The following is a 25920-nucleotide window of genomic DNA, read 5'->3' on the forward strand; positions in this document are numbered from 1 at the left end:
GGTAACAATAGCACATGTGTTACTGGGAGTGTGAACCCAGGAAGACAAGAATTTGGAGTTATAATTTAATCCACAAAACACATCAATGTGTTTCTGGTGGAATCAGTATCTTATCACTGCTGAAAGACCCTTTATTTTTTATTTAACCCAGCAGAAACACATAAATGAATTGGATAATCAACTCAAAAATAAGCTCTATGCTGTACATCGGTGCTTATTCTAATCACCAGTCTCTCCACAATACTGAAACCTGCAGTGGCCTGTGAAGATGTGGCAGAAGGTCTGATGGTGTTCTCATGTGCCTTAAACGTCAAGTCCAAATGTGGATGGGAATTGGTACCTGGTTTCGCTGTGCTAAGAAGGACTTCCTCATTGGGAGAGGATGCAATCATTATTGATTTAGCAGAGCAGGGATCCTGTTGGCAAGTTTATCTATCATCTTTACTTGCAGTTCTTTATTAAAGGGAAGAAAAGACATTCAATGATAAGTAAGACAGGCCGTGGCGGGTAATCAAAACATTGGCCAAATGACCCGTTTCAGGCTTCAGTAAATTCAGAATCCCTTTGTCTTCATTTCTAAAGCCTCGCATTTATCCAAAGAAGGAAATTATCGAGAAGAAAGAGATACAACATTTTGTTGAAGACACTGTGCTACTTTCAAGTTGCTTTGTTGAGCTTATTTCTCAATTAAGTTATAAAAAAATCATTCACGGCAAACACATGGCGGTGAAGATACTCATTAACATGAACTTTGCATGAGGAGAAGGAGGAGAGTCCATCTCACTACGTGCTCAACTGAGATCGGTTTGTGTTGTTCTAAAAAGGGAACGTGCCTCCTGCCACGTTTCGGTCTGTTCGTCAAAAAGAAAATAAAAGGCTATTTCCTTCTTCGTGTGGTATATAAAGGATCGTGGTTAGAGCTGATCACAGAAAAAACTGAGATTAAAAGATGAAGACGTCCGTGGCTGTGTTGACTTTCTCCCTCTTTTACCTTAGTCTAGCTGAGGAGCATCAATGGGACCACCAAGCTCCAGAAAGCAAGAGCACACAGATTCCAGGCATAATCTGTTCATCTAACATAACAGGGAGCAAGGAGAGCCCCAGCCAACTTTTTGTCATTTTAAGGGAGTTAGAGTCCAAACTGAGAAACACTGAGAAACAAATAGAGGATCTGAGGAAAGAAGTCCAAGGTAACATTTCTTCTCACTGTTTAATGTACGTGTGATTATTGTTTTCAGGTTGTTTCAGGTTTAGTTGTTTTAAACAAAATACACATTATAATCAACATAATCAAGGAAATCGGGTGGCGTTTGGAGCATCAATGGGCAAAGTTGGAGATGTTGGACCATTTAACGTTGCCACGACACTGATCTACAAGAAGGTCTTCTTCAACACAGGAGAATACAAACCTGCAACAGGTAACATTACTACAACTTGTATTCATGATCATCATGATTGTTAATAAATATTGCCTGTGACTGAAAGAAATGTTACAAAAGTGTACTCCTCTGTTGATGAACTCCAGGTATTTTCACTGCTCCAGTCAAAGGAGTTTATTACTTCAGCTTCACTGGCCATAATCTATCAACCAGAGACATGGGGCTGAGACTGATGAAGAACGGAGAGCTGATGGCTTTTGTACACAACTACCCAGCTGGAAACCGCTTCGAGACAGCAACCAATGGAATGACTCTACAGCTTGAAGTGGGAGACCAGGTGTACATAAGACTCAGTCAAACCAACTGGGTTCATGATAATGGCGGTGGCCTCAGCACCTTCAATGGTCATTTGTTATTCCCTTTGCAATGATTGTGGTTGCTATCTAACCTGATGAAAGAAGGCTACACATTTTCCACTCTTATAATTACAGAATAACAATTGCCTATAAGTGATCAATCACTGTGATGTGGGTACTTTGATAACCGTCAATCAGTTTATTTTATGTTTGCCATTATGTGACGTTATTAATAAAATTACGTTTAAAATCTGCAATCTTTTTTCATATGTTACAAAACTTGAGATAAACATTCATTCAAAACAATGTCAACCCATTTAGAACCATACTGTACTTCAGAGTAAAAATCACATTTCCTTATTTTTCACTTTGTAGTCACTGCACACAAGTGTACATGTTTAAAAACATTCAAACATTTAATATTATTATTACAGACTGATACAGGCAGTTCTGAATGTTTATTCAATGTAAACTATTGGTTGTTTATTGTCAACGTGAAATTAGCTTCACTCTGTGCAAAGTCCAAAAGCATAAAACAGGTCGCCAGCAATAAACTCTCAGCACGCAATTAGGTGTCCTTTATATTGGAGATCATGTGACTAATTGTTGTAACATATTGTATACCCGTTTTCGTTTAACATGCAAGTCTTTCAGCTCCTCCCTTAATATCTTCATTCTTTATCCTTTTACATTAAAAAAAAGATTTCAAATGGCTCTGCTGTTACGAAGCAGGGGACGAAAGAGATCCCGAACTCACAAACACGGTTTCCCGCCAATCAGGAACGACATTCAATGACTCAACAAGAGACACGGAGGGCTTAAACACACTGGGAAGGTGCAGGTGATCGGACACAGGTGGAAACAATCAGGGACATGGCAGACAATCACCGGGGATGACAGGACAAGGCAGGAAGTGAAGCTAAACCAGGGACACAAGAGGCAGGAAACTACAAAATAAAACAGGAAGCAAATCCTAACCGTGACATTTGCAAACAGTTTTTCCAGAGGAAGTTCTATTACAGTCATTTTTAACAGTAAAGGAGCATAAACACACACACACAACATTACTTACAAACAAAATTTCTCAAACAGTTTTAGATTAGATTAGAATAGATTCAACTTTGTCATTGCACAGGGTACAAGTACTGAGGCAACGAAATGCAGTTTAACACCCAACCAGAAGTGCAAAATAGCAAAAAGTGCAGAGTATGTGCATATGTAAAGTGTAATAGTGAATAAATAGATATGTACAGTAAGAAATAGTGTGCCATAAAAGTGCAGGTGTTCAGTGGCTGGAGGAAGGTGTGTGGCAGTCAAGCCAGGGTGGAGGGGGGGGGGGATGTAAAGTCACTGAGGGAGATGTGTGTGGGGGGTGGGGGGCAGAGTTCAGAGTTCAGGGGGGGCAGAGTTCCGTTGAATGACAGCCGCAGGGATGAAGCTGAACCTGCTGGTCCGGAAACGGAGCACCCTGTAGCGCCTCCCAGAGGGGAGGAGAGCAAACAGTCTGTGGCTGGGGTGAGAGCTGACCTTCTCGATGCTGCGTGCCCTCCGCAGACATCTCAGCCTCAATGGTGGGGAGTGAGGAACCGGTGATGCGTGGGGCAGTTTTCACCACCCTCTGCAGTGATTTACGGTCCGCGACAGAGCAGCTGCCATACCATACAGAGATGCAGTTTGTAAGGATGCCCTCTATGGTACAGCGGTAGAAATTCTCTAGAATCTGAGGAGACAGATGGGCCTTCTTCAGTCTCCTCAGGAAGAAGAAACGCTGGTGGGCTTTCTTTACCAGGGATGAGGTGTTGAGGGTCCAAGAGAGGTCCTCAGAGATGTGGACACCCAGGAACTTGAAGCTGGCGACACGCTCAACCTCCGTCCCGTTGATATGGACGGAGATATGTGTGCCAGTTTTCTTCCGGAAGTCCACAATTAGCTCTTTGGTCTTCTTGGTGTTGCCAGGTGCTGAACCTCCTTCCTGTAGGCCGACTCATCGTTGTCACTGATGAGGCCAATCACCGCTGTGTCGTCAGCAAACTTGACAATGGTATTAGAACCGTGTACAGGTGTGCAGTCGTAGGTGAAGAGGGAGTAGTTTGTCCTAATTTAGGCAGGATTTAGGAGAAAAGGTGTGGGGGAGGTAAGATATACTGATCCAAAGTGTGAATATATTAGGATAAGGAGCACACTCATATGGTACACTTACATATGAGGTTACATGTGAGTTCCCTCTTCTCTCGTTGTCAGTTGTACCCGTCTGCCCCCTTGTGAACAGAGATGATACAGCAGCCAGATCCAAGGAAAAATCCATCTTACTCAAAGGCTGAGGGGTACATTTATACATTTTGTACATTTTCTTATCCAGAGTGAAAAAAAAACCTTGCTGCAGAAATGACCATGACAATGGAAGTGGACACATGTGCACACACACAGACACACACACACACACTGACCAGAAAGACACAAACACTCATTTACCGGCCTAAGACCACCAGTTTATAGGCTGCAAATGAAGGTAAGATGTTGGATGAATGTGGGGGAGCTGTCCTCCCACTCAGTGTGAGAGGCAGACAAAGAGCATTTAGTCTATTCCAGTGCCTGGAAATGTGAGGTCTTTTCTTTACTGTTCCCTCCAAGAACATAGAGTCATGACTCAATCGCACAAATCCAACCTCCTGCAGGCAGCGAGGCAACGCTGCTAGAAAGATCCTCAAGGGGGAAACCACTGTGGTGGATCACATGCAAATGCCTGCACTTACTTACTGAAGACCTCTAATAGTAGAGAGAATGTTACTAATGCGGACTGAGAGACAAATACTTCGGCACGTCTCCTGGCATTTTGGCAAGAAATATGAGGAAAAGTACGTAGAGCATCAACAGCGGGCGAAATCAAGGCCATGCAGAAATGTGTCACTCATACTTCGAAGGTGTCCTCCGTGTCCGTGCGCCTGCGTCTTTTCCAAAATGGTCGATGCCATGTGTGTGCGGCTAACGTTTTAATGTGCACTGAGAAAATCCCAAGCTAACGTCACGCACTGACATTGGAACATGAATAACAACGTAATGACAAGTAGACATTTGTACTTGCAAACTTAGTATTGTATTTAAGAGTTCTAAATCCAGTCAAGCACATAATGTGACAACAAGAAAAATAAATGATGACTTGCAAACTCACCGTATTAGAGTGACGCCGAGTGCGAACAGTGGTCGGTGGAAGGTTCCTTTTTCAGAGCGGCAGGTGCCGATCTCAGTTGGGTATTTAGCTGCATGCAAAGTCCATATAACGTTAAGAGTATCTTCATGACCATGGGTTTGCAAGTAAATGTTTTTTTCTAACTTTATTGAGTCCACAGGCAGGGGAACTCTATTTGTTATAGACAAATAAAAACAAAAACCTGTTTTCCAGTGACGGCTAGTGGTCGGGCGAGTGGTTTGGCCGGACGGGGTGTGTGGGGGGTAGTAGTCAGTCCGCTGGTGCTCTCTGTCCACTGGCTGCGGGCGGTTATCAAAACATTGGCCCAATGACTCGTTTCAGGCTTTATGAGCAAATTGTCAGGGTGGGTCGGGCTGGAGCAGGTTGCAGTGCGGACTCAAACGCAGAGTTTTTTCAATCAAAAGGTGCTCTTTATTCTCACAGACCATACGTGCTCCCACGACGAACGACAGTAGACAATGACGCGACAAAGGACAACTGGCACACAGGGCTTAAATACACAAGGGAGGTGCAGGTGATTGGACACAGGTGGAAGCAATCAGGCAATCACAGGACAGGAAGTGAAGTTACCCAGAGACACGAGACACAAGAAAGCTACAAAATAAGACAAACAGACCCAAACCGTGACACAAATACAGAATCCCTTTGTGTTTATTTCTAAAGCCTCACATTAAGACATACTCACCTAAAGGATTATTAGGAAAACCTGTTCAATTTCTCATTAATGCAATTATCTAATCAACCAATCACATGGCAGTTGCTTCAATGCATTTAGAGGTGTGGTCCTGGTCAAGACAATCTCCTGAACTCCAAACTGAATGTCAGAATGGGAAAGAAAGGTGATTTAAGCTATTTTGAGCGTGGCGTGGTTGTTGGTGCCAGACGGGCCGGTCTGAGTGTTTCACAATCTGATCAGTTGCTGGGATTTTCACGCACAACCATTTCTAGGGTTAACAAAGAATGGTGTGAAAAGGGAAAAACATCCAGTATGCGGCAGTCCCGTGGGCGAAAATGCCTTGTTGATGCTAGAGGCTCATCAACAGAGCCCCCCCCCGACTGACTCTCACTCCCATGTTCTTTCACTTGTCACTTTGTTTAGCTGGTGCACTTTATCTTTATTTTTATTTCTAATTTTATCTTTATCTCTTCTTACTTACTAACCCATAGCCTTAGCGTACTAACCCATTGCTTATATTTTATACTTTTATTTTATTTTTATGTTATTGCTGCACTATGTTGTCTTTATTGTACTGTCTTCGTCATGCACCAACCGCGAAGACAATTGACATGTATGTCTAACACCGGCACCTGCCGTGATGAAAAAGGATGTTTGCAAGTCATAATTTTAAGTCTGAGATCTGAGGATGTCCTAAAATGAACACCGTACACGAAGCATTCAGCTTTACTGACATATTGTTTCTACGGAGGGAGAAAAAGTCACACCCTAAAACCCAACTGCTCCGGTTTTAATCATTCTAAGGCACTGCAAATCTTTCCTGTTGCTCTGTACTGTACATATATTTAAATTATTTTTTATTTATTACTTTATGTTCTACATATTAAATCTTTCAAACAATACCCAATCAAAACAAATTTACATCAACATTTTTGGGTGTGCCACAGAAGCAAGTAGGCAAGCCATCGGGATTGACTCCAAATAACTGAATTCAGTGCAACGTGGCCTAATTTGTTTTTACACCTTTGGACAATGACGGAAGAAGGAAGTAAGTCAGGTTGTCAATACAATCAATAGATTTAGGGGAATTGCTGACGATAACAAAATATTTAAATATCCAGCCAACCTTATCTTTAAAGGGGAAATAAACATAAGGTTCTATTGATCAAAATGGATAAAACAACAAAGAAACCTTCAGTCAGTTTCTTAGTTATATCATGTTCTCGATAAGACTTTATGTGGTTTGGCTTCTCAAAGTAGTAAAAGACAGCCTTTGACGTTCTGGTAATTTCAAGGCTAGTTCCTTCTTGTGTGGTATATAAAGCATCGTGGTTAGAACTGAGAAACAAAGAGATTGAAAGATGAAGACCTCCGTGGCTGTGTTGACTTTCTCCCTCTTCTACCTTAGTCTGGCTGAGGAGCATCAACGGGACCACAATGATCCAGAAAGCAAGAGCACACAGATTCCAGGCATAATCCGTTCATCTAACATAACAGGGAGCAAGGAGAGCCCCAGCCAACTTTTTGCCATTTTAAGGGAATTAGAGTCCAAACTGAGAAACACTGAGAAACAAATAGAGGATCTGAGGAAAGAAGTCCAAGGTAAGAACATTTCTTCTCACTGTTTAATGTACGTGTGATTATTATTGTTTTCAGGTTGTTTCAGGTTTAGTTGTTTTAAACAAAATACACATTATAATCAACATAATCAAGGAAATCGGGTGGCGTTTGGAGCAGCAATGGGCGATGTTAGAAATGTTGGACCATTTAACGTTGACACGACACTGATCTACAAGAAGGTCTTCTTCAACACAGGCGCATACAAACCTGCGACAGGTAACATTACTACAACAACTTGTATTCATGATCATCATGATTGTTAATAAATATTGCCTGTGACTGAAAGAAATGTTACAAAAGTGTACTCCTCTGTTGATGAACTCCAGGTATTTTCACTGCTCCAGTCAAAGGAGTTTATTACTTCAGCTTCACTGGCCATAATCTATCAACCAGAGACATGGGGCTGAGACTGATGAAGAACGGAGAGCTGATGGCTTTTGTACACAACTACCCAGCTGGAAACCGCTTCGAGACAGCAACCAATGGAATGACTCTACAGCTTGAAGTGGGAGACCAGGTGTACATAAGACTCCGTCAAGGCACCTGGGTTCATGATAATCCCGATGGCCTCAGCACCTTCAATGGTCATTTGTTATTCCCTTTGCAATGATTGTGGTTGCTATCTAACATGATGAAAGAAGGCTCCACATTTTCCACACTTATAAATCCAGAATAACAATTGCCTATAAGTGATCAATCACTGTGATGTGGGTACTTTGATAACCGTCAATCAATTGATTTTATGTTTGCCATTATGTGACGTTATTATTAAAATTACGTTTAAAATCTGCAGACTGCCATTCTTTGTTTATATGTTACAAAACTTGAGATAAACATTCATTCAAAACACTCCAATCCAACCAATTTAGAACCATACTGTACTTCAGAGTAAAAATCACATTTCCTTATTTTTCACTTTGTAGTCACTGCACACAAGTGTACATGTTTGAAAACATTAAAAACATTTTCAATATTATTATTATAGACTGATACAGGCAGTTCTGAATGTTTATTCAATGTAAACTATTGGTTGTTTATAGTCAACGTGACTGGCTCTAGATCTGCATCAAGTGATTAGCTTAAAGACTGGAAACAATTAGCTTCACTCTGTGCAAAGTCCAAAAGCATAAAACAGGTCGCCAGCAATAAACTCTCAGCACGCAATTAGGTGTCCTTTATATTGGAGATCATGTGACTAATTGATGTCACATATTTTGTACCCGTTTTCGTTTAACATGCAAGTCTTTCGGCTCCACCCTTAATATCTTCATTCATTATAATTTAACAATAAAAAAAGATTTCAAATGGCTCTGCTGTTACGAAGCAGGGGACGAAAGAGATCCCGAACTCACAAACACGGTTTCCCGCCAATCAGGAACGACATTCAATGACTCAACAAGAGACACGGAGGGCTTAAACACACTGGGAAGGTGCAGGTGATCGGACACAGGTGGAAACAATCAGGGACATGGCAGACAATCACCGGGGATGACAGGACAAGGCAGGAAGTGAAGCTAAACCAGGGACACAAGAGGCAGGAAACTACAAAATAAAACAGGAAGCAAATCCAAACCGTGATATTTGCAAACAGTTTTCCAAGAGGAAGTTCTATTGCAGTCATTTTTAACAGTAAAAGAGAAACAACAAACACCTTTAATAACACAACATTACTTACTGTTACATATGAGGTTACATGTGAGTTCCCTCTTCTCTCGTTGTCAGTTGTACCCGTCTGCCCCCTTGTGAACAGAGATGATACAGCAGCCAGATCCAAGGAAAAATCCATCTTACTCAAAGACTGAGGGGTACATTTATACATTTTGTACATTTTCTCATCTAGAGTGAAAAAGAAACCTTGGTGCAGAAATGACCATGACAATGGAAGTGGACACATGTGCGCACACACACACACACACACTGACCAGAAAGACACAAACACTCATTCACTGGCCTAAGACCACCAGTTTATAGGCTGCAAATGAAGGTAAGATGTTGGATGAATGTGGGGGAGCTGTCCTCCCACTCAGTGTGAGAGGCAGACAAAGAGCATTTAGTCTATTCCAGAGCCTGGAAATGTGAGGTCTTTTCTTTACTGTTCCCTCCAAGAACATAGAGTCATGACTCAATCGCACAAATCCAACCTCCTGCAAGCAGCGAGGCAACGCTGCTAGAAAGATCCTCAAGGGGGAAACCACTGTGGTGGATCACATGCAAATGCCTGCACTTATTCCTAAAGATGACCATTTGAACTGTTAGTTTCACTGGTGGTAGAGAAGATGAAGACCTCATGCCTCACCCACCTTCTTGTGATCGATGCAGTACAAACCAGTTACAGCCCCTTAAACTCACTGTAAAAAGATCCCGGTTCAAGCACATGATTAAATAAAGTGGATACAATCTGTGGAATTTCTTTTTTTTCCAGAAAAAGTGCCATCGGGATTGACTCCAAATAAACTGTAATAACGGAATTCATTGCAACATACTGTTTGCAACAGTGTGGCTTAATGTGTTTTTACAGTTTGGGACAATGTTGGAGGTCAATTGCACAGAAGAATGAAGTCGGTGAGGTTGTGAATACAATCTATTAGGGAAGAGGCTGACAATAACAAAAATATTGTAATATCGAACCAAAATTGATCAAACAACAATTAAATGAGCTTTCTACCAGCTACTTAGCTGTATCATGTTCTTGATAAGAGTTTGTTTGGTTTGGCCTCTCAGAGTTAAAAAAAACTGCCTTCCAGTAATTGATGCTGATGGGGTTGTTCAACCTTTGCCGTGTGATGAAAGAGACCTGGAGGACGAAATGACAAACATTCGGTGCCTCTGAAATAAGAGATCGATCCCGTCATTTCATGTTTATTGTTTTTTCTACGCAGTCGCAATACCTCTTGCTGAAAAGCTTTTTTCAACACCATTTTAATTAGACACATCAATCTCACAAAACCAACACAAGTAAGGCCCTTTCCACACAAGAGGCACAGTGTGATTTCATGTTTTGTATGAATCTGGAATGATGTACAGTGGTTACGGAAAGTATTCAGACCCCTTCCAATTGTTCACTCTTTGTTTTATTGCAGCCATTTGCTAAAATCAAAAATGTTCATTTTATTTGCTATTATTGTACACTGAGCACCCCATCTTGACAGAAAAAAACAGAAACGTAGAAATCTTTGCAAATAAAAAAAAAAACTGAAATTTCACATGGTCATAAGTATCCAGACCCTTTGCTGTGACACTTATATTTAACTCACATACTGTCAATTTCTTCTGATCCTCCTTGAGATGGTTCCACTCCTTCATTGGAGTCCTGCTGTGTTTAATTAAACTGATTTGGACTTTATTAGGAAAGGCACACACCTGTCCATATAAGACCTTACAGCTCATAGTGCATATCAGAGCAAATGAGAATCATGAGGTCGAAAGAACTGACCAAGGAGCTCATGGTGGCAAAGCACAATCCTGATTATCAGATCATCATATGAGCACAAAGGTACAGATTTAATCTTGTCTTTTTTCTTTCTCAGTTGTAGCTGCCCTCTTGTGGATAGACACAATACATCAGCAGTATATACGGAAAGATTCAGTTTACCATCTGCATTTTAGGCCTGAATTAAAAAAAAACACACACAACCTTTCAGATAAAATTCCAGCACACACATCAGTCATTCCCAGGCGTAAATGTACAGTGAAACGACGTTGGATACATGTGATAGCACCTGTGTGTGTCTGCTGTGTCCTCCCACTCAGTGTGAGGCACACGCAGAGAGTTTAGTCTATTTCAGTCCCTGGATATGTGAGGTAATTGTTTCACTGTGACTCACTCACACATTTACAATCTGAGTCCTGAAAGCAGCGAGGCAACGCTGCTAGAAAAATGATGCCCTCAGTGGAGTGGACGCCCCCGTAGTCAATCACAAGCAAAAGCCTTCAGTCACTCTCAAGAACATTCTATTTGTTTTGTATTAGTCTGTTTGTAGCAAATGTCTCCATGTATAATTTACTGTATTAATGATCTTTTTTCCTCTTATATCTTATTGGTTTATCTTATAAAGTTTCAGCATTTCCTGTACAATTTAGTGTGTTAATTATTTCACTGTATTTATGACTAATGACTCTAAATAACTAACACCTGAATTTATTGCAACATGGTCACCGTCTGCAACAGTGTGGCTCAATATGTTTTTTCATTTGAACTTCATGCTTTCGGTAAAAGTTTGTTTGTTTTGGCAGCTCATAGCCAAAAAAAAGAAGCTTTTGATGTTCTGGTAAATTCAAGGCCATTTGCTTCTTCGTGTGGTATATAAAGCATCGTGGTTAGAGCCGATCACAGAAAAAACGAAGAGATTGAAAGATGAAGACCTCCGTGGCTGTGTTGACTTTCTCCCTCTTCTACCTTAGTCTGGCTGAGGAGCATCTGTCTCCTACTGAACCAGGCAACAGTAGCCACCTGCTACCAGCCAACAAGAATGACTCCAGACTTTTTACTTTAAGAAAACTAGATCCCGAACTGATAAACACTGAGAAACAACTAGAGTATCTGAGGGTAGTGGTCCAAGGTAAGAACATTTCTGTTTATTTCAGGTCTAGTTGTCTTTAAACAAAAAAACATATTAAATAATGACTTCATCAACCCTATCAAGGTAATGGAGTGGCGTTTGGAGCAGCAATGGGCGATGTTAGAAATGTTGGACCGTTTAACGTTGACGTGACACTGACCTACAGGAACGTCTTCTTCAACACAGGCGCATACAAACCTGGAACAGGTAAACTTACCAACTTGTATTCATGATCATTTGTTAATAAATATTACCTTTGACTAAAAGAAAGGGAAATTGTTAAAGGTTTACTCCTCTGTTGATGAACTCCAGGTATTTTCACTGCTCCAGTCAAAGGAGTTTATTACTTCAGCTTCACTGGCCATAATCTATCAACCAGAAACATGGGGCTGGGACTGATGAAGAACGGAGAGCAGATGGTTTATTTGTTTAACAGTGCAACTGGAAACCGCTACGAGACAGCATCCAATGCCATGACTCTACAGCTTGAAGTGGGAGACCAGGTGTACATAAGACTCCATCAAAGCACCTGGATACATGATAATCCCAGTGGCCTCAGCACCTTCAATGGTCATTTGTTATTCCCTTTGCAATGATTGTGGTTGCTATCTAACCTGATGAAAGAAGGCTCCACATTTTCCACTCTTATAATTACAGAATAACAATTGCCTATAAGTGATCAATCACTGTGATGTGGGTACTTTGATAACTGTAATTCTATTGGTATTTTGTTTGCCATTATAAGGCGTTATTGTTAATAAAATGACACAAGTTTAAAAACTGCACAATGACACATTATTTTATAGTTTAATTGTGTTACAGTACTTGAAATAAACATTCATTCCACACATGAATTTAAACCATACTGTATTTCAGATTAAAAAAAATTCTATTCCCTTATTTTTAAATTTGTACTTACAAAGTGTAAACATTTGAATATATTCGTAAAAAGTGAACAAAGGGTTATTTATATGATAGACTAATACCGGCAGTTCTGAATGTTTATTCAATGTAAACTATTGGTTGTTTATTGTCAACGTGACTGGCTCTAGTTTTGCATCAAGTGATTAGCTTAAAGACTGGGAACAATTAGCTTCACTCTGTGCAAAGTCCAAAAGCATAAAACAGGTCGCCAGCAATAAATAGTTACAGCACATATCTTCGTCTGAAGCCACAACTTTTCATTTTTACATTTTCATTTGAAGTACAAAACCAGCCAAAGACATACAATCTGTTAGTTGTTGAGATTTAGAGGAGCTGAGTAGAATTCGTTATCTTTTCACAAAGCCATGCTTGCTGTTCCCGCTTCTTTACGGTCCTTGCACTAAGCTAAGTGCTAGCAGTAACCATACATGTAGCGGAAAGAGGTACCGGTGGAATAAATCCCTAGAATGAACTCTCAGCAAGCAAGTGTCCTTTAGAACTACTGTGAAGGGACAGACATGAGATGGGTGAGATGAGTCCACAAAACACAGAGGGTGAACAAATGACCTCGCTTGACCTTCCATGTGTTTATCAGCACAAGTCCGTCTGCACAGTCACTGTAACTATGAACTACCAGGACTACAAGCTACATCCCATTTCAACCTTTACTGTCATGGTTCACAGCTGGGTGAGGACTCAAATGCAGAGACTGACACTGGAGACCAGATTTCACTTCAAACAAAAGGTGGTTCTTTGCTGATGAACAAAATCTGACTCGTGACAGCTGACAGCAGAGACACTATTCCTACTTCTGCTTTTTCTCACATGGTGTCACCATCCCTGCGGCTGGGGTCAGACTCAGTGTCTATGCTGTCAGCTGCCACGTTGGTTTGAGTTCATATGGTTCTGTGGTTTGACAAAAAAAAAAAAACAGGCGTGAAAGATCTTCGATATTCGAAAGTGAGAATTGGTTTCAGGACGAGACGATTGCAGTAAAGAGTAAAGTGCCAGTGTTTTTGTTACTGTGTTGCTATTTCTTTCTCAGGCTGAGAGTCCTATAAGTTCAAAGCGAACCAGCAAATTAGTGTCATACGACCCTGCTGATCACAGGGTCATGCCATGCACCGCAACCACACAAAGGAAATCTATTCATTCTTTCCCCGTTCTGCCCCTCTCCTTTATTTTCTATCAGTCTCGTCTTGTGTCCCCGGGCACTCGAGTGTGGACAGGCTGCGACAATCCAAAACATTTATTTCTGCGTGGTTAAAACAGAACTGCATGTCCGTTTCAACACCTCGTGCATCCGAAGTGACGCTGGCGCAATACAGGAAGCGCTCTGTCGTCCATCCTTCCTCCCTTTCCTCCACGCACCGAGAGCCGAGTGCATCGGCAGAGCTGTGGCTGACAGATTTGTGTGCAACGAAATGCTGATGTAGCACAGATTGTAAACTTTGTAAAGGCTTTGGACAAAGTGAGTGAAATGTTGCAGAGAACATGTACATGTTGTAGGAGGCCAAACAGGCAGATCTTTGAAATTCAAGACGACGTTCTTTGACGTTGGTGTAAAATGACAATGAGAAAAAGATGGTGTCACATTTTAGGCAAACCTCCAGCTCTGAAGGTGTATTAGCACTTTGAAAACTATATCTGTAAATGATATGTGTATACTTCCATACAGTTATAAAACAGAGGATAAGGAGCAAAATATTCAGTAAAACCACATTGACCCTGTTTATAAACCAGTCGTGTTAATGGATATGTTTTTTCGTCGATAACATCTTTTGGAATCAGTATTAGTATCAAATTAATAATGAGTGTATGAGTAGCATTTCACTGTAATTCTAACCACTCGGTTGTACTTCAGTAAATGCCAATGATATGAATCTGTATTAAATCATATTTGTGTCCATGTTTTACACATTTGCACAGACCAATACGTGTATTTTTTTTTTAAAAGCTCATTAACATTGAAAAAGAAATCTCTAAAACTGGATGTTATGTCTCTTTGTTACTTAAACTTAAACCAGACCTAGTTATTGAAACTGTAAAATAAATGTAATAAGAGTATAAACAAGTGTTCCTTTGAGAAGTTGAAGAACCTCAAAAAAACAAAAGTTCCTCAGAAAATGTTCCACTGATCTTTCCTTCTGATACGCAGTGCCGGCAGCCCTGTTTGCTCATTGAGTTACGTACTATTTTACCTTTGTGAAGCCACGGTAACACATTTGACCACATGATAGTATTAAAAATGTGTAGCTAAGCGACTAAATTAGGTTGCACTTATTTTAACAGCTTCTTTTGTGCCGTCTGTTCCCCCCTTTTTCAGCTCTTGAACAATAAAAATGATCCAGGGAAAGTGTGGTCCTCAGACATTGCCGGCTCTTTACTGAGATGTGATTGTAGCTTAGATAACCACAGTTTCAGTTACTGCAGGCGGTCATTGTGACAACAACGATCTCAGACTCATTGAAGCGAGTCCTTCTGCCTACACAGACCTGAATAGCGAGCACGTTGCACTAGATTTCATTTGGTAACGTGTCTCTGAGGTTCGAGGGACCCTTCAGGCAGCAGCAGCAGCTCATTGGCCGGACCGAGGAACAGTTCACAGAATACAAGTCTACAGTATGTGCGGCTCAACTTGGCAGCCGACACAAAAAGCCCCCTCTGTCCTCGGCTCCACAGCCTAGCAAACATGCTGTGCCCCCCCCCCCCCGCCAGCTCCCCCAGCAAAACCCGCTTACTGGAAACCGTACCCACTACCCAAACAACTGGAAAGAGACGTGTTTTCTGTCTAAATTCAAGTGGCCCAACGATCACTTCGCTCAGTATCACGGCCGCGGTGTTAGAGGCTGTTCAGTAAACATTCAGTAAACATTCAGTATACGCACCTCTTCTTGTGAAAAAAGGCATCAAGTCTGAATGCCAAGAAAAGGCACGGCTTCTCCCGAGAAGGTGCGAGAGCTGCAGCTAATTGTAGTCATGCGGGAAATGTTGAACATATGCTGAAGGGGACAAACCGCAAATCTTCACAGTGGTGAATATTTGTATCTTCATGTATTACTCTAACTATTAACTGTCAATTAATGCATTTGTTGACTAATCAATTTATGGGAAATGGGACAATCACATTTAAAGCCCCCAAAATGAGGACTCTTTAAGTCACAAGCAGAGACAAGCGCAGTACACAGCGTTACATAAAATGCTTTTTGTATTACAAGTCTTTCAAACTGACAGGTGGATGGCTGAAGATTTTTTTTCCAAAAGAGAGATTTAACAATTACTGTAAGTAACACTTTTAAGAAAAGGAAGAAGAAAAAAATAAAAAATAGATACTCCGGACAAACATGGCTTGCCTTTCACTGAAACGTAACGCTAGCAGGTTAAAGCTACTCCGTTGTTCTGGCTGTGGACGAGAAAACGGCCCGAACCCGACCCTGAAACAGCAGGTCAGACACAAGCGCGGCTTCCTGACAGTCGCGTGGAAACAGGCTCGCCCCACTTTGACACCAAATTTTAAAACGTAGATTGTTCACTGAAAACTGCTTTAAAAGTTCTGATTGCCATCGAGACGCACTGAAGAAGAAGAAGAAGAAGAAGGGGCTCATCCGTTGGCACAGTCACAGGCGTTTTTCTTGGGAAGGCACTTGACATGGGTTCACGGCGTTCCCCATGCAGCGACAGCGATGCACCAAGGTCCTTGTTTGTGCACACTGAGGAGGGACACCGTCAGCTAAGTGCAAGTGCCATGAAGAATCCACTTTCAGCACACCGGTAACGGGTAAAAACCAGAATACAAAGTCCTAACACAACTCCACCACAATCAACAGGTTCAAATACAGCATCTTGGTGGGCGGGCGGCGATCTGCGCTTCTTGGATCACACCTGAACTTTTTGGGAGTAAATAAAATTGAGGAGATGTTATTGGAGTAACCTGTGCAAGGCTCGAGTGGTGATTGGTGCCTGTAAGAGCAACTTTAAGCGTGTTTGGGCCTGCTGCTCTTGGGCAGAAATAAAAAAAAAGAAGTAGACAAATCCAAAAGTGACCCTTGAAGTAACCCCACCACTCCCCCAAACAGATGGGCCCGGCCTAGAAGACCTAACAGTACAAATCAACAATTAAAACCACACAAAAAAAACAATTAGAATAAGTGTCTCTTAGGTTTCACAATAAGACATTCCCATTGAGGCACATTTCCAGAGAAGTATCATATACAGAGCTATAAAAAAAGAAAATCCCAAAACATTCAAGTACTTGTCATGTAAACACTTTTCCAGACTAGAATACATAAAATGATGGTTGTCTTTGTCGATTTGTGTTTGTGTGCAACAACAAAACATCACGTGTGAGGAGAGATAATAGATCTGCAAAACGCCTGCAGGACAAGTTAAGAAGCCCAACTTCAGCACGGATGCTCTGGAGTCTGTACGTGTCGTTCTCCCCCCCCCCCCCCCCCCACGTTTTCTTCTCTTAGAGCACGACACATGAACAGCACTGGTTGCCCCCACTGGGAACAGTGGAATAGTTCATCTGTCGCACGATTTCTGCAAACAGTTCGTCGACTGAGCCTTTGTTTTTGGCCGAAGTCTCAATAAACGGGCAGCTCCAGTCCTGGGCCAGCGCCTTGCCCTCCCCGGAGGACACCTCTCTCTCCCCCTCCAGGTCCACCTTGTTTCCCACCAGGATCATGGGCACCCTCTCGTACCTCTTCACCCGGATGATCTGGTCTCTCATCGGCTTGATGTCCTGGAAGCTCTGCTGGTTCACCAGGCTGTAGACCAGGATGAAGCCCTGGCCGTTCTTGATGTACAGGTCTCGCATGGAGGCGAACTGCTCGGTGCCCGCCGTGTCCAGGATCTCCAGCACGGACGGGGACGAGTCCACCTCGATCTCCTTCCGGTAGAAATCCTCTATCGTGGGATCGTACTTCTCGATGAAGGAGCCCGTCACGAACTGGACCGTGAGCGCGGATTTCCCGACTCCACCCGACCCCAAAACAACCACTTTGTACTCCCTCATGGCTCGTGGGGGGTGGAGGGCTGGTGGTGGGTTTTGCAAGATGAGGCAGACACCTCCTTTTTTTTTTTTAATCCACGAAGCCCGTTCTCGCCCGTTCTCGCTCTCCCACCCGCTGACCAGCCGCGATGTTTCCCGACGCAGCGGGCCGGGGAAGGCTGCCCTCTGGCTCGGATCGGAGTCAAACCCCACGCCGCCGAGTCCTCCCTCGCCCGCTGTGCGACGGCCGCGGAGCGCAGATCCGAGGAGGAGGAGGAGGAGGAGGTGGAGGAGGAGAATGGCCGCGCCTGCACATCAGCGTGGAAAATCAGAGTACATGTTGATCGAACCGCGTTGTGCAACGGCGCGGTGAAGCGTGACCGCCTCTCCCTCCTCTCGCGCGGCGTTTCCTGCCCACATTCTCCGGCGCGTCAAAAGCCGACGCGCGACTTCCGTTTTCTTAAAGGAGACGTCCCCCCCAAATAAAAAATTTAAAAAAACTAAGTCCGATACGTCACGTGACCGACGGTCACTGCTCTCAGTGACGAGCGTGCTGAGCCATGGCTGTGACGATGAATAAGAAAATGCGTCCCTGAGGAGGTCAGAGATGAGCCGATGTGCATGTGTCAGAGCTGTGATGTTTTAATTAGAGCATAAAAGCACATATCTAACCCTAAAACAAATAAATACGGGATCTGGGCTGACAAAAAAAGTAGGCATTGTGAATAATGCCCCATTTAACAACCACATAATATAGTATAATATCCGTGAATTGTAAAGTAAACTGAAATAGAAATACCCACATTCCTCAAATGCTTGGCATTAGCATTCCACTAGTGATGTGGACGGTTGTTTTCCATCTTTGTTACAATAGTATCTCATATAATAATAATGTGTTGATATTGACCTTCAATGTTTATTCATGTAATTCCTCTTTCATATCTGCAGCCGTGGCGTCGTAGGTAGGTTGGGGCGAGGTGGGTATTTGTGCTGAACACTTTCTACAATTGAAGGTGTTAGATTTACACGCTATTAAGCTATGACAGCTGTGTTTTCACATGTTGTCTAATTTGAATTAGAATTAGATACAATGCCATATGAGTGAAGTGAAACATTGTCACAAAAGACTCTGAAAAAGGAAATGTCCTTTTTTTGCATTAACATCTTAGTGTTGCTTTAAATGTAATCCGATTACTGAATTCTACAGAAACCATGATGTTTCTATTGTTTATTATTCTTGATCTGGTGGGCTAATGCAATCTGACAGACGACACATGGCAACAAAATGTCTTGCCAACTTCCTCCATGGTGGCACAACAGGAGGGTAAGAAGCCCAGGCTATTCTAGAATAACTGATCTACAGAGGAGGAGTTTCAGATTGAATGTTTCTATAGAAACATTTAGTTTTTGTGATATTGCTTGTCAATAGACCAATCGATTGATTTGGGCTTTCTGTGTTTTGAATTTTGGAGGTGCCACCTCCTTTGTTTACATTTGTATCACAGACTGAAGTCCCTGTATGCATAAGATACCGATTCTTACTGAACAGGCACCAATCCCTCCAAAATACTGAAGAGGGAGAAATAAGACCCCTGATGAAACAGGATCCACTTGTGACCCAGATAAACTACACATTCTTATGGAAATGTCCCTGCAGCAAGATCGATTTAATTAATAATATTATCAGTCCCTACGGAGCTACTCCAGTCTTGCCGACATTGAACCCTCAAGGTTGAAGTTCAGAAACAATTAAAAATATCAATCCTAGACCCTGCCCTTTACATATGAGACACACATAGTGTTTCTAGGTCATCAAACAATACGTTGGATATAAATAAAAGGTCCCTGTGTACTGACTTGACCCACACATCCAGTGCACACAGAGACAGCAAGCACACTCCTGTTGCATGAGCAAATCAAACATTGTTTTATTCAGATTTGAGATTCAGAGTCAATTATGGCAACAATAAAATGTGCATAAACAAATCTGAAGACAGAATAGTACATTATTGTGTGGCAACTGTTAAGCAAATACATAATTGATGGTTGCGCTTACAAGTAAAAAGCAGTCAAAGCATACACGTGCCCCCAGCAGGGAAGAGAAACCATGGCTCCAGCCAGCAGACCAAACATCTGGCTCGGAGAAAATGGTGCTTTGGTTCTATAGCACTAGACACAGTAGCCTCAGGTCAGAAACATGATAACCAGTGGGCTGTTACATTCATCACGACGACTAATTGGACAAATATGCATTTGGTGTGGTGAGCCTTCACCTGCTGAGTGCACAGCTAAGATAGCAGGAAGTACTTCCCGTGAGTCAGTGTCGACTGTAATTATACGGCTATGAGAAAGTATCTGGGGTGGATGAGTGCTAATATTTGATCGTTCTTTAAATAACACATTTGCATGGAAAATATTGTTATCACACAAGAGTAAGATGACTTGTTTTTGAAGTATTATTTCTCCCCGCAGTGGATGTTATCTACCATACGTGTCATTTGCACACAAGGAAAAAAGATATTTCTATGTATCCTGTAATCTGAATGTGTTATCATTCTTTACATAACTACGCATTGTATTTTGTTGTACATGTTTTTACTTTTACATGCAGTCAAATCAAATTATAATAAAGTACACATCATGAAAGTTTAATGAATTAACTGTACCATGGGAGCATCAATACTGCATGACCAAGTCTAACAAATGATATATGGATATTATTGGATATGTCATCCCACAGGAGGGGCGGAGTAAGCATGACACGGGGATATCTTTTTCCCTTCGACATTCCCTGGCAATACTACTGATAAAATAAGACAAAAAGCGCATAGTTTTCTCTGAATGCATTGGCCAATAAACTAGTGCCCTTCTCTGCAAGCATTTATTTTAGCTGGTCGTCTAATTCAAGAATTTAAATTAATCTAACAAAATTCCTTATAATTATAGATCTTTTTTTATTCAAAATAATATCTCCATATGATACACATTTTTTTCTCTGTTCATTTGACTATATACAGAAGTGCAAAAAGTCAACCTTCATCCCTTAGGTTAGAACGCATTATCTGCAGCATTTCTGACCTCTCCAGTCAGGAAAAGTCTTTGCTTTCTCGCTCCTAATCTCACAATCCAACAAACATCCAAAAACCCGTCAACCTCACTGCTCGTTTTGGCCTGACATTCAGGGCAAACTTAAGAAATATTCAAACAAAAGTACATATCTTTTTTTTAAATGGATACAGTAGAAAATAATTTTTACTCTAAAACATGGACAATCTAGATTTCAATACAACATATTTTCAAACATGATCTTGACATGTTACAAGGAAAATTTAAGTTGGTTAAAACATTAGGTTTTTTTTGTCTGCTCTGAGATGCTGCAGTGGCAGCAAATCAACTGATCTCATTCCTTGTATCAAAAAAGTCTTTCATCCATAAAATTAACTGATAATGTAACACCATCTGAAATAAAAGAACATCCAGCTCTATGAAGGAAGTGACTATTTAAAACTCAACACATTATCCATTATATGGTTTGAAAAGTTATGAATGTCATACTACCTCAAAATCTACTACGGCGATACCAATGTCGTCAAGTAATATATAGTAAGGCAAAAAAAAAAAAAACTACAACTACATACCTCAAATAGATTAAAAATCCTTAAGTAGTACATAACACAGGAGTTCAATGAAATTTAAGAGAGCAATTGTTACTTTTACATAAAGAGAAAGAACAAAAAAAGAGATCACAAGCGGCATGTGACAGAAATATAAAACATCATTGGTGTTCTTTACCTGCACGGTGATTGAAAGTACATTTGATTGGGCTGGGACCCATTAATTGTAATCTAAGGCTTCGTTAGGTACATTACAATCGGTAAAGACACACTACACACCTCTGTGAAAACAGAAGAGAGATGCGATTATAAAATTGATGATAAATGAAAGATGATAAACATTTTTCCTCAACTAAGCCTCTTAAGTGATGCTTCCGTAACCCATTGTGAGCATGATTGAGAGAAAAAACTGTGCTTTGGTTTGTGTAGTCAGATCTACAAGTGAATGAGAACCTTTGCGCTTTGCTTGGAAATACAAACACAGAGAATGCTGCTTTTCCTCGAGAGCAAAAGTTCACATGGGATGAGTTGTGAAATCAAAACTGGGTGACCAGACAAATATTCATTCAAGTGCACATGCGGTTTAAATGACCTACTAGACTTTTAGGTCTGTTGTTTTAAATCCCCTTCGATGGCTCAACAGTGCTTCTTGGAGGCACAGTTTCAGAGTAGCTCCTCTTTAAACGAGGGAGAACAAGGTAACACGGTGTCAACTGAAGCCACGCCCTCTGCTTTACCACGCTTTATAGTCAAAGGACACGAGCAACAACTTAATCCCAACAAAATCCAATTTAGATTTCAAAATGAAAAAACATCAAAAAAGAAAAAAAAAACAAATATTTGGCGAGAACCCAAATTCTAAAACTGATTATTTAGATAAATGAAAAGTTAGAAAAAAAGAAAAGCCCAGTTGGGATGTTCAAAAAACAAAACAATACAAAAAGAGCCATACAGAACCTTTACCATCAGTAAACAAATAACACTGCTGAGATAACACTCTGGTTTTAGCTGTATGGCCTCGATGGCACATGACGAGGTGAGAGAAGCTTGCCTGGCTGTGCTGTCAAGGTACACAGGTATGTTGGTTTTCCCAGAACATTCATACGTCCAAGTCCCTCATTTCAGCATCTAGTTTCACTAGTAGCCGTAAAAAAAAAAACACAACACTGTACATGCCTAATTCTTTTGGCGAATAAAATTCCTGTTAAAATCATTGTGCCTTTCCGATTTCAATTCAAATTCAAGCTGCATGTTTCGCATTGGACTTGTAAACTATGAAATATGGCTATCAATTAAAACATAATAACAAAGCAGAAACATTTTTTTTTTAAAGGAAGGAAAGAAAATCTTGGCCTGCTAACGTACCAGCACTGGATGTTGCTATTCTGCAACCACGATCTTGACCTTCTGTGCATGCGGTAGTGATAAAGGTTAAAACCCATTGAGTGCTATGATTTAGTCAGACACGCTATGATTTAGTCAGACACACAGGTGTAATGTGAACTATTCCCACAGAGGGGAGAGACACACTGACCCCGGCACCAAGAGATCCTCTTCTTTCAGCTGACTTTGACTTTCGACAACAGATTCTTCTTGACATTGATATGTGGGAAGATGGCACAGGTCACGTGTTGCACCGGAGATGTTTACCCATGTGATGAGACCATCACTGTGGACCGGCTAAGAGATGGCAGACCCTCCTCGCCCCGTGGCTTGACATTCTGAAGGTTATGTACATAAAGGCTGAACTCTTTTGGCTTGGACGGTGCCAGCACACATTCGTTTGATCTGCAAGACACGACAGATTTTGTAAGAATAAATTAGGTTAACTGGAACAGACAGATGGTCGTCTGATCTCAAAAGTGTGCTCAAATGAAAAACAACGTTGTGATGAATAGGGAGAGGATGGGCATTGAAACAGGAACTCACTGTTTTTGAGAGGAACTACATTTGAGTCAGGTACTTGTGACTACTCAGATGATCTGCAGATATTATTGGAATCTGTGGGTAGAAAACAGACAATCGGATAAAATGCAGCGTCTCCAAAGCCAAAGAGTGGACGTGGGCTGACAACACAAACACAGCTCAACACATTCTAACCACATCCTCTTACAACAACAACACCAGGGCATTACTGAAAATGGACAAAGATGAACAATTGGCAAGAGTTTCAGTTGTGACGCATGTAGGAGGAGAATCATCTGACACTGCTGGACAGCAGGGAGGGGAAGAGCAGGGTTAAAGGTGAGGGGGGGGGGGGGGGGGGCAGCAGAGGGACTTCTGTCAGTGAGGTAGCCTCCCCATGCAAATCTAAGTCCTCCATGTTGTTGACCTGCACACCCCAGTTAAATGCAGACAAAAGGACCTGGATAAAAATTGGCAACGCAGTGATTCATCCTGTGTTTTCACAAGTGGTGAAACTGTGCAATGTGACTAACTGCTCTCAAAATGCCTTCAAGAGAACTGAAAGCAGAAAGTTGCAAACTGCATACTGGTTCTAGGACTTTTCGGACTGTGTTCATTTCAGTTCTGTGTATTTGATACTGACATCACAGCGGCATTGTTGTAGGAACATGTGCGCTCAAAACGCTAACTTTAACAAAGAATATATCCAGTTTGAAATGAACACGTGGAACATGGTAAAGCTTCAAAATACCAGCTGGAAGCAGCGGCGAAAAAAGCAACAAAAAACAAGCACCAAAGGGCACAGAGAGCGACTTTTGCACAGGTTGTGCAAACAATTTAATAAAACTACCTCATACATACCAATTGCATGTATTCGTTGGTAGTCAACTTTGATAAGGAAGAGTCCTCAAAATGGGAAAGGACAAAAATTGAGGTTACAACGGGGACAAGCATTAAATACAATACAGTGTGTTTTTCCCAAAAGACAGATGTTTCTAAGAGACGTAGAAATATTGAGGTTAGTTCAAACTTGTCATAGTATTGTATGTGTACACATGTTGGACTCTTGTGTAGGCCAACAAGAGGGAGTACCGCCTTTTACCCAACCCACCCATGGCTGTAAGACACAAGCATCCCCAGATCGTCCATGTGCATTGGAAGACACAGATGAGTGTGTGTGTGTGAGAGAGAGAGACAGAGAGAGAGAGACAGATGGAGAGAGAGAAAAAAGATAGAGTGAGAGAGACAGATGGAGGGAGAGAGAGAGAGAGAGAGAGAGAGAGAGAGAGAGAGGCAGTAGAGGTGCAAACCTGATTGGTGGAGGCAGTTGCGAAGGGGCTTGTGGCAGATGAGGTGGCTGCAGACACAGAGGCTGGATTACCACCGTGCATCATGGGAACTTTTTTTGGAGGGAAAATCATGTAAGCAAAAATACACAGAGGAGCAGTGTAGCCACACACATACCAGGCAAATGGAAGGAAGGGAGAAGGAGAGCGGGGGAGTCAGAGAGGGATTGGATTTAACTGCTTCCCTTTCTTCCCTCTGCCAACACTGATGAGATTGTGATTTGAGAACTCGATTTGACGCAGTGTGGCAGCGCAGACACATTTGTGTGTGTTATTAGAAGTACAGTGAGCACTACTTTACTGGTGGTAAACACCAGATGGGGGCAAACTTTAAAAAGTCTGACAAAAATAAAGTCTAAAATCAGTCTTTAAGGCAGAGGTGACAAGGGAGAAGGTTATGATTAAACTCCTTCAGTTTAAAATATATTTTAACAGGTGTCAGGTTATACCAGCCAAAGAGCCAAGCTTAGAACCAGCGTGAGGACAACAATGGTCAAGCAAGATAAAGTATACTTGCACAGAGAATTATAACAAAAGTTCAGTTAAATTGCTTGTACACAGCTGTTAGACAGGTAACAGCATTTTTCTTTCCACATGTGGAGGACTCCTGCTTATGAGTCAAATCACGCACCATAAAGCAGTGACCCTCACGTCAGCAAAATGCAACTTTTATTATTACCATTATTAATACAATACAGTAAATTTCACTGGATGGCTTAATTTTGATGACGTGCGAGTCACAGACACGAGGTTACAGACAACTGAAGAAGGAAAGCTGGAACCTACCAATGCTGGCTGAAGGTGTCATGCACAATATTGAGCCTGCCCATCATGCAGTGCAACAGGAAGTGGATTGGATAGGGAAGAGAAATCAAAACAGCCCATCACATGGTTCGTTAGAGTGAGGGGAGAGATAAAGTGGGGGGGAGGGGGAGGGGGAGGGGGAAAGGTTAATATCTCTTTGGTCACAGTCATCAGTGATTGGAAACGGCGAAGTGCTCATCAAATGCTCACGTGTGAACCTTAACTTTTGTCTGAAGTGCACTGCATATGAATGTGTAATACAAACAAGGCTGATAGTGCGGTTAGGATTGTAACTATCAAGTATTAAACATCACATACACGCTCGAGACAGAAGCGAGGAGAAGTGTACAGAAGCCTGTTTGCTGCCGTCGACCAACCCGTCCAGCCCCCTTTGATCCGAGCCCAAGCCAAAGCCCCAGCGACGGTTTCCCTCAGAATACGTAATCGCAGCACGAAGCTATGTGGTGTTTTATTCAAACAGGCCCAGGGACATTCTAACCGACTCTTAATAGCTATTCGCCCTGTGATTTCTCGAC

The 25920-nt window shown here is 41.8% G+C and overlaps 5 protein-coding genes and 1 long non-coding RNA gene across 27 annotated transcripts in view; 3 read left to right on the plus strand and 3 right to left on the minus strand.

The window, feature by feature from the left end:
• Positions 1 to 930: 930 nt before the first annotated feature.
• On the plus strand, positions 931 to 2317 carry LOC134105089 (cerebellin-4-like). The gene is made up of 3 exons (XM_062557533.1): positions 931 to 1190; positions 1296 to 1418; positions 1526 to 2317. Exons 1-3 carry the CDS (start codon positions 950 to 952, stop codon positions 1807 to 1809), a joined length of 648 nt encoding a protein of 215 aa, XP_062413517.1. The 5' UTR covers positions 931 to 949; the 3' UTR covers positions 1810 to 2317.
• Positions 2318 to 3947: 1630 nt separating this feature from the next.
• LOC134105103 (uncharacterized) lies at positions 3948 to 5260 on the minus strand. The gene is made up of 3 exons (XR_009942444.1): positions 5125 to 5260; positions 4905 to 4992; positions 3948 to 4052 (listed from the first exon to the last, which is right to left on the minus strand). It is a non-coding gene; the product is annotated as an uncharacterized LOC134105103 (long non-coding RNA).
• A 1682-nt stretch (positions 5261 to 6942) lies between these two features.
• Positions 6943 to 8031, plus strand: LOC119209934 (cerebellin-4-like). Its single transcript, XM_037459583.2, has 3 exons — positions 6943 to 7221; positions 7333 to 7455; positions 7566 to 8031. Exons 1-3 carry the CDS (start codon positions 6981 to 6983, stop codon positions 7847 to 7849), a joined length of 648 nt encoding a protein of 215 aa, XP_037315480.2. The 5' UTR covers positions 6943 to 6980; the 3' UTR covers positions 7850 to 8031.
• Positions 8032 to 11556: 3525 nt separating this feature from the next.
• On the plus strand, positions 11557 to 12954 carry LOC119209465 (complement C1q-like protein 4). The gene is made up of 3 exons (XM_037458848.2): positions 11557 to 11798; positions 11883 to 12005; positions 12111 to 12954. The coding sequence occupies exons 1-3, from the start codon at positions 11594 to 11596 to the stop codon at positions 12392 to 12394; spliced, it is 612 nt and encodes a 203-aa protein (XP_037314745.2). The 5' UTR covers positions 11557 to 11593; the 3' UTR covers positions 12395 to 12954.
• Positions 12955 to 15454: 2500 nt separating this feature from the next.
• On the minus strand, positions 15455 to 18142 carry LOC119209466 (ras-related protein Rap-2b-like). The gene has a single exon (XM_037458849.2). It carries the CDS (start codon positions 17737 to 17739, stop codon positions 17191 to 17193), a length of 549 nt encoding a protein of 182 aa, XP_037314746.1. The 5' UTR covers positions 17740 to 18142; the 3' UTR covers positions 15455 to 17190.
• A 1476-nt stretch (positions 18143 to 19618) lies between these two features.
• mbnl1 (muscleblind-like splicing regulator 1) overlaps positions 19619 to 25920 on the minus strand; it is a 36126-nt gene continuing 29824 nt past the window's right edge. For 8 of the 22 annotated variants that reach the window (XM_062557521.1, XM_062557523.1, XM_062557525.1 and 5 more), the window contains 5 exons: positions 25367 to 25402; positions 24545 to 24633; positions 24096 to 24140; positions 23259 to 23330; positions 19619 to 23117 (listed from right to left, as the gene is read on the minus strand). In XM_062557521.1, the coding sequence (XP_062413505.1) occupies positions 23274 to 23330; positions 24096 to 24140; positions 24545 to 24633; positions 25367 to 25402 (227 nt within the window). In that variant the 3' untranslated portion in view covers positions 19619 to 23117; positions 23259 to 23273. The remainder of the gene's footprint in view (positions 23118 to 23258; positions 23331 to 24095; positions 24141 to 24544; positions 24634 to 25366; positions 25403 to 25920) is intronic. The other 14 variants (XM_037458036.2, XM_037458048.2, XM_037458041.2 and 11 more) reach the window with 10 other exon arrangements.

Source organism: Pungitius pungitius, chromosome 15 (assembly GCF_949316345.1).
Source record: "Pungitius pungitius chromosome 15, fPunPun2.1, whole genome shotgun sequence".
In the NCBI taxonomy this organism is placed as follows: domain Eukaryota; kingdom Metazoa; phylum Chordata; class Actinopteri; order Perciformes; family Gasterosteidae; genus Pungitius; species Pungitius pungitius.

Coding starts and splice junctions, on each gene's coding strand:
- LOC134105089 (XM_062557533.1), top strand. CDS start 950: ATGAAGACGTCCGTGGCTGTGTTGACTTTCTCCCTCTTTTACCTTAGT. Junction 1,191..1,295: donor TCTGAGGAAAGAAGTCCAAG/GTAACATTTCTT, acceptor AACATAATCAAG/GAAATCGGGTGGCGTTTGGA. Junction 1,419..1,525: donor AGAATACAAACCTGCAACAG/GTAACATTACTA, acceptor GATGAACTCCAG/GTATTTTCACTGCTCCAGTC.
- LOC119209934 (XM_037459583.2), top strand. CDS start 6,981: ATGAAGACCTCCGTGGCTGTGTTGACTTTCTCCCTCTTCTACCTTAGT. Junction 7,222..7,332: donor TCTGAGGAAAGAAGTCCAAG/GTAAGAACATTT, acceptor AACATAATCAAG/GAAATCGGGTGGCGTTTGGA. Junction 7,456..7,565: donor CGCATACAAACCTGCGACAG/GTAACATTACTA, acceptor GATGAACTCCAG/GTATTTTCACTGCTCCAGTC.
- LOC119209465 (XM_037458848.2), top strand. CDS start 11,594: ATGAAGACCTCCGTGGCTGTGTTGACTTTCTCCCTCTTCTACCTTAGT. Junction 11,799..11,882: donor TCTGAGGGTAGTGGTCCAAG/GTAAGAACATTT, acceptor AACCCTATCAAG/GTAATGGAGTGGCGTTTGGA. Junction 12,006..12,110: donor CGCATACAAACCTGGAACAG/GTAAACTTACCA, acceptor GATGAACTCCAG/GTATTTTCACTGCTCCAGTC.
- LOC119209466 (XM_037458849.2), bottom strand. CDS start 17,739: ATGAGGGAGTACAAAGTGGTTGTTTTGGGGTCGGGTGGAGTCGGGAAA.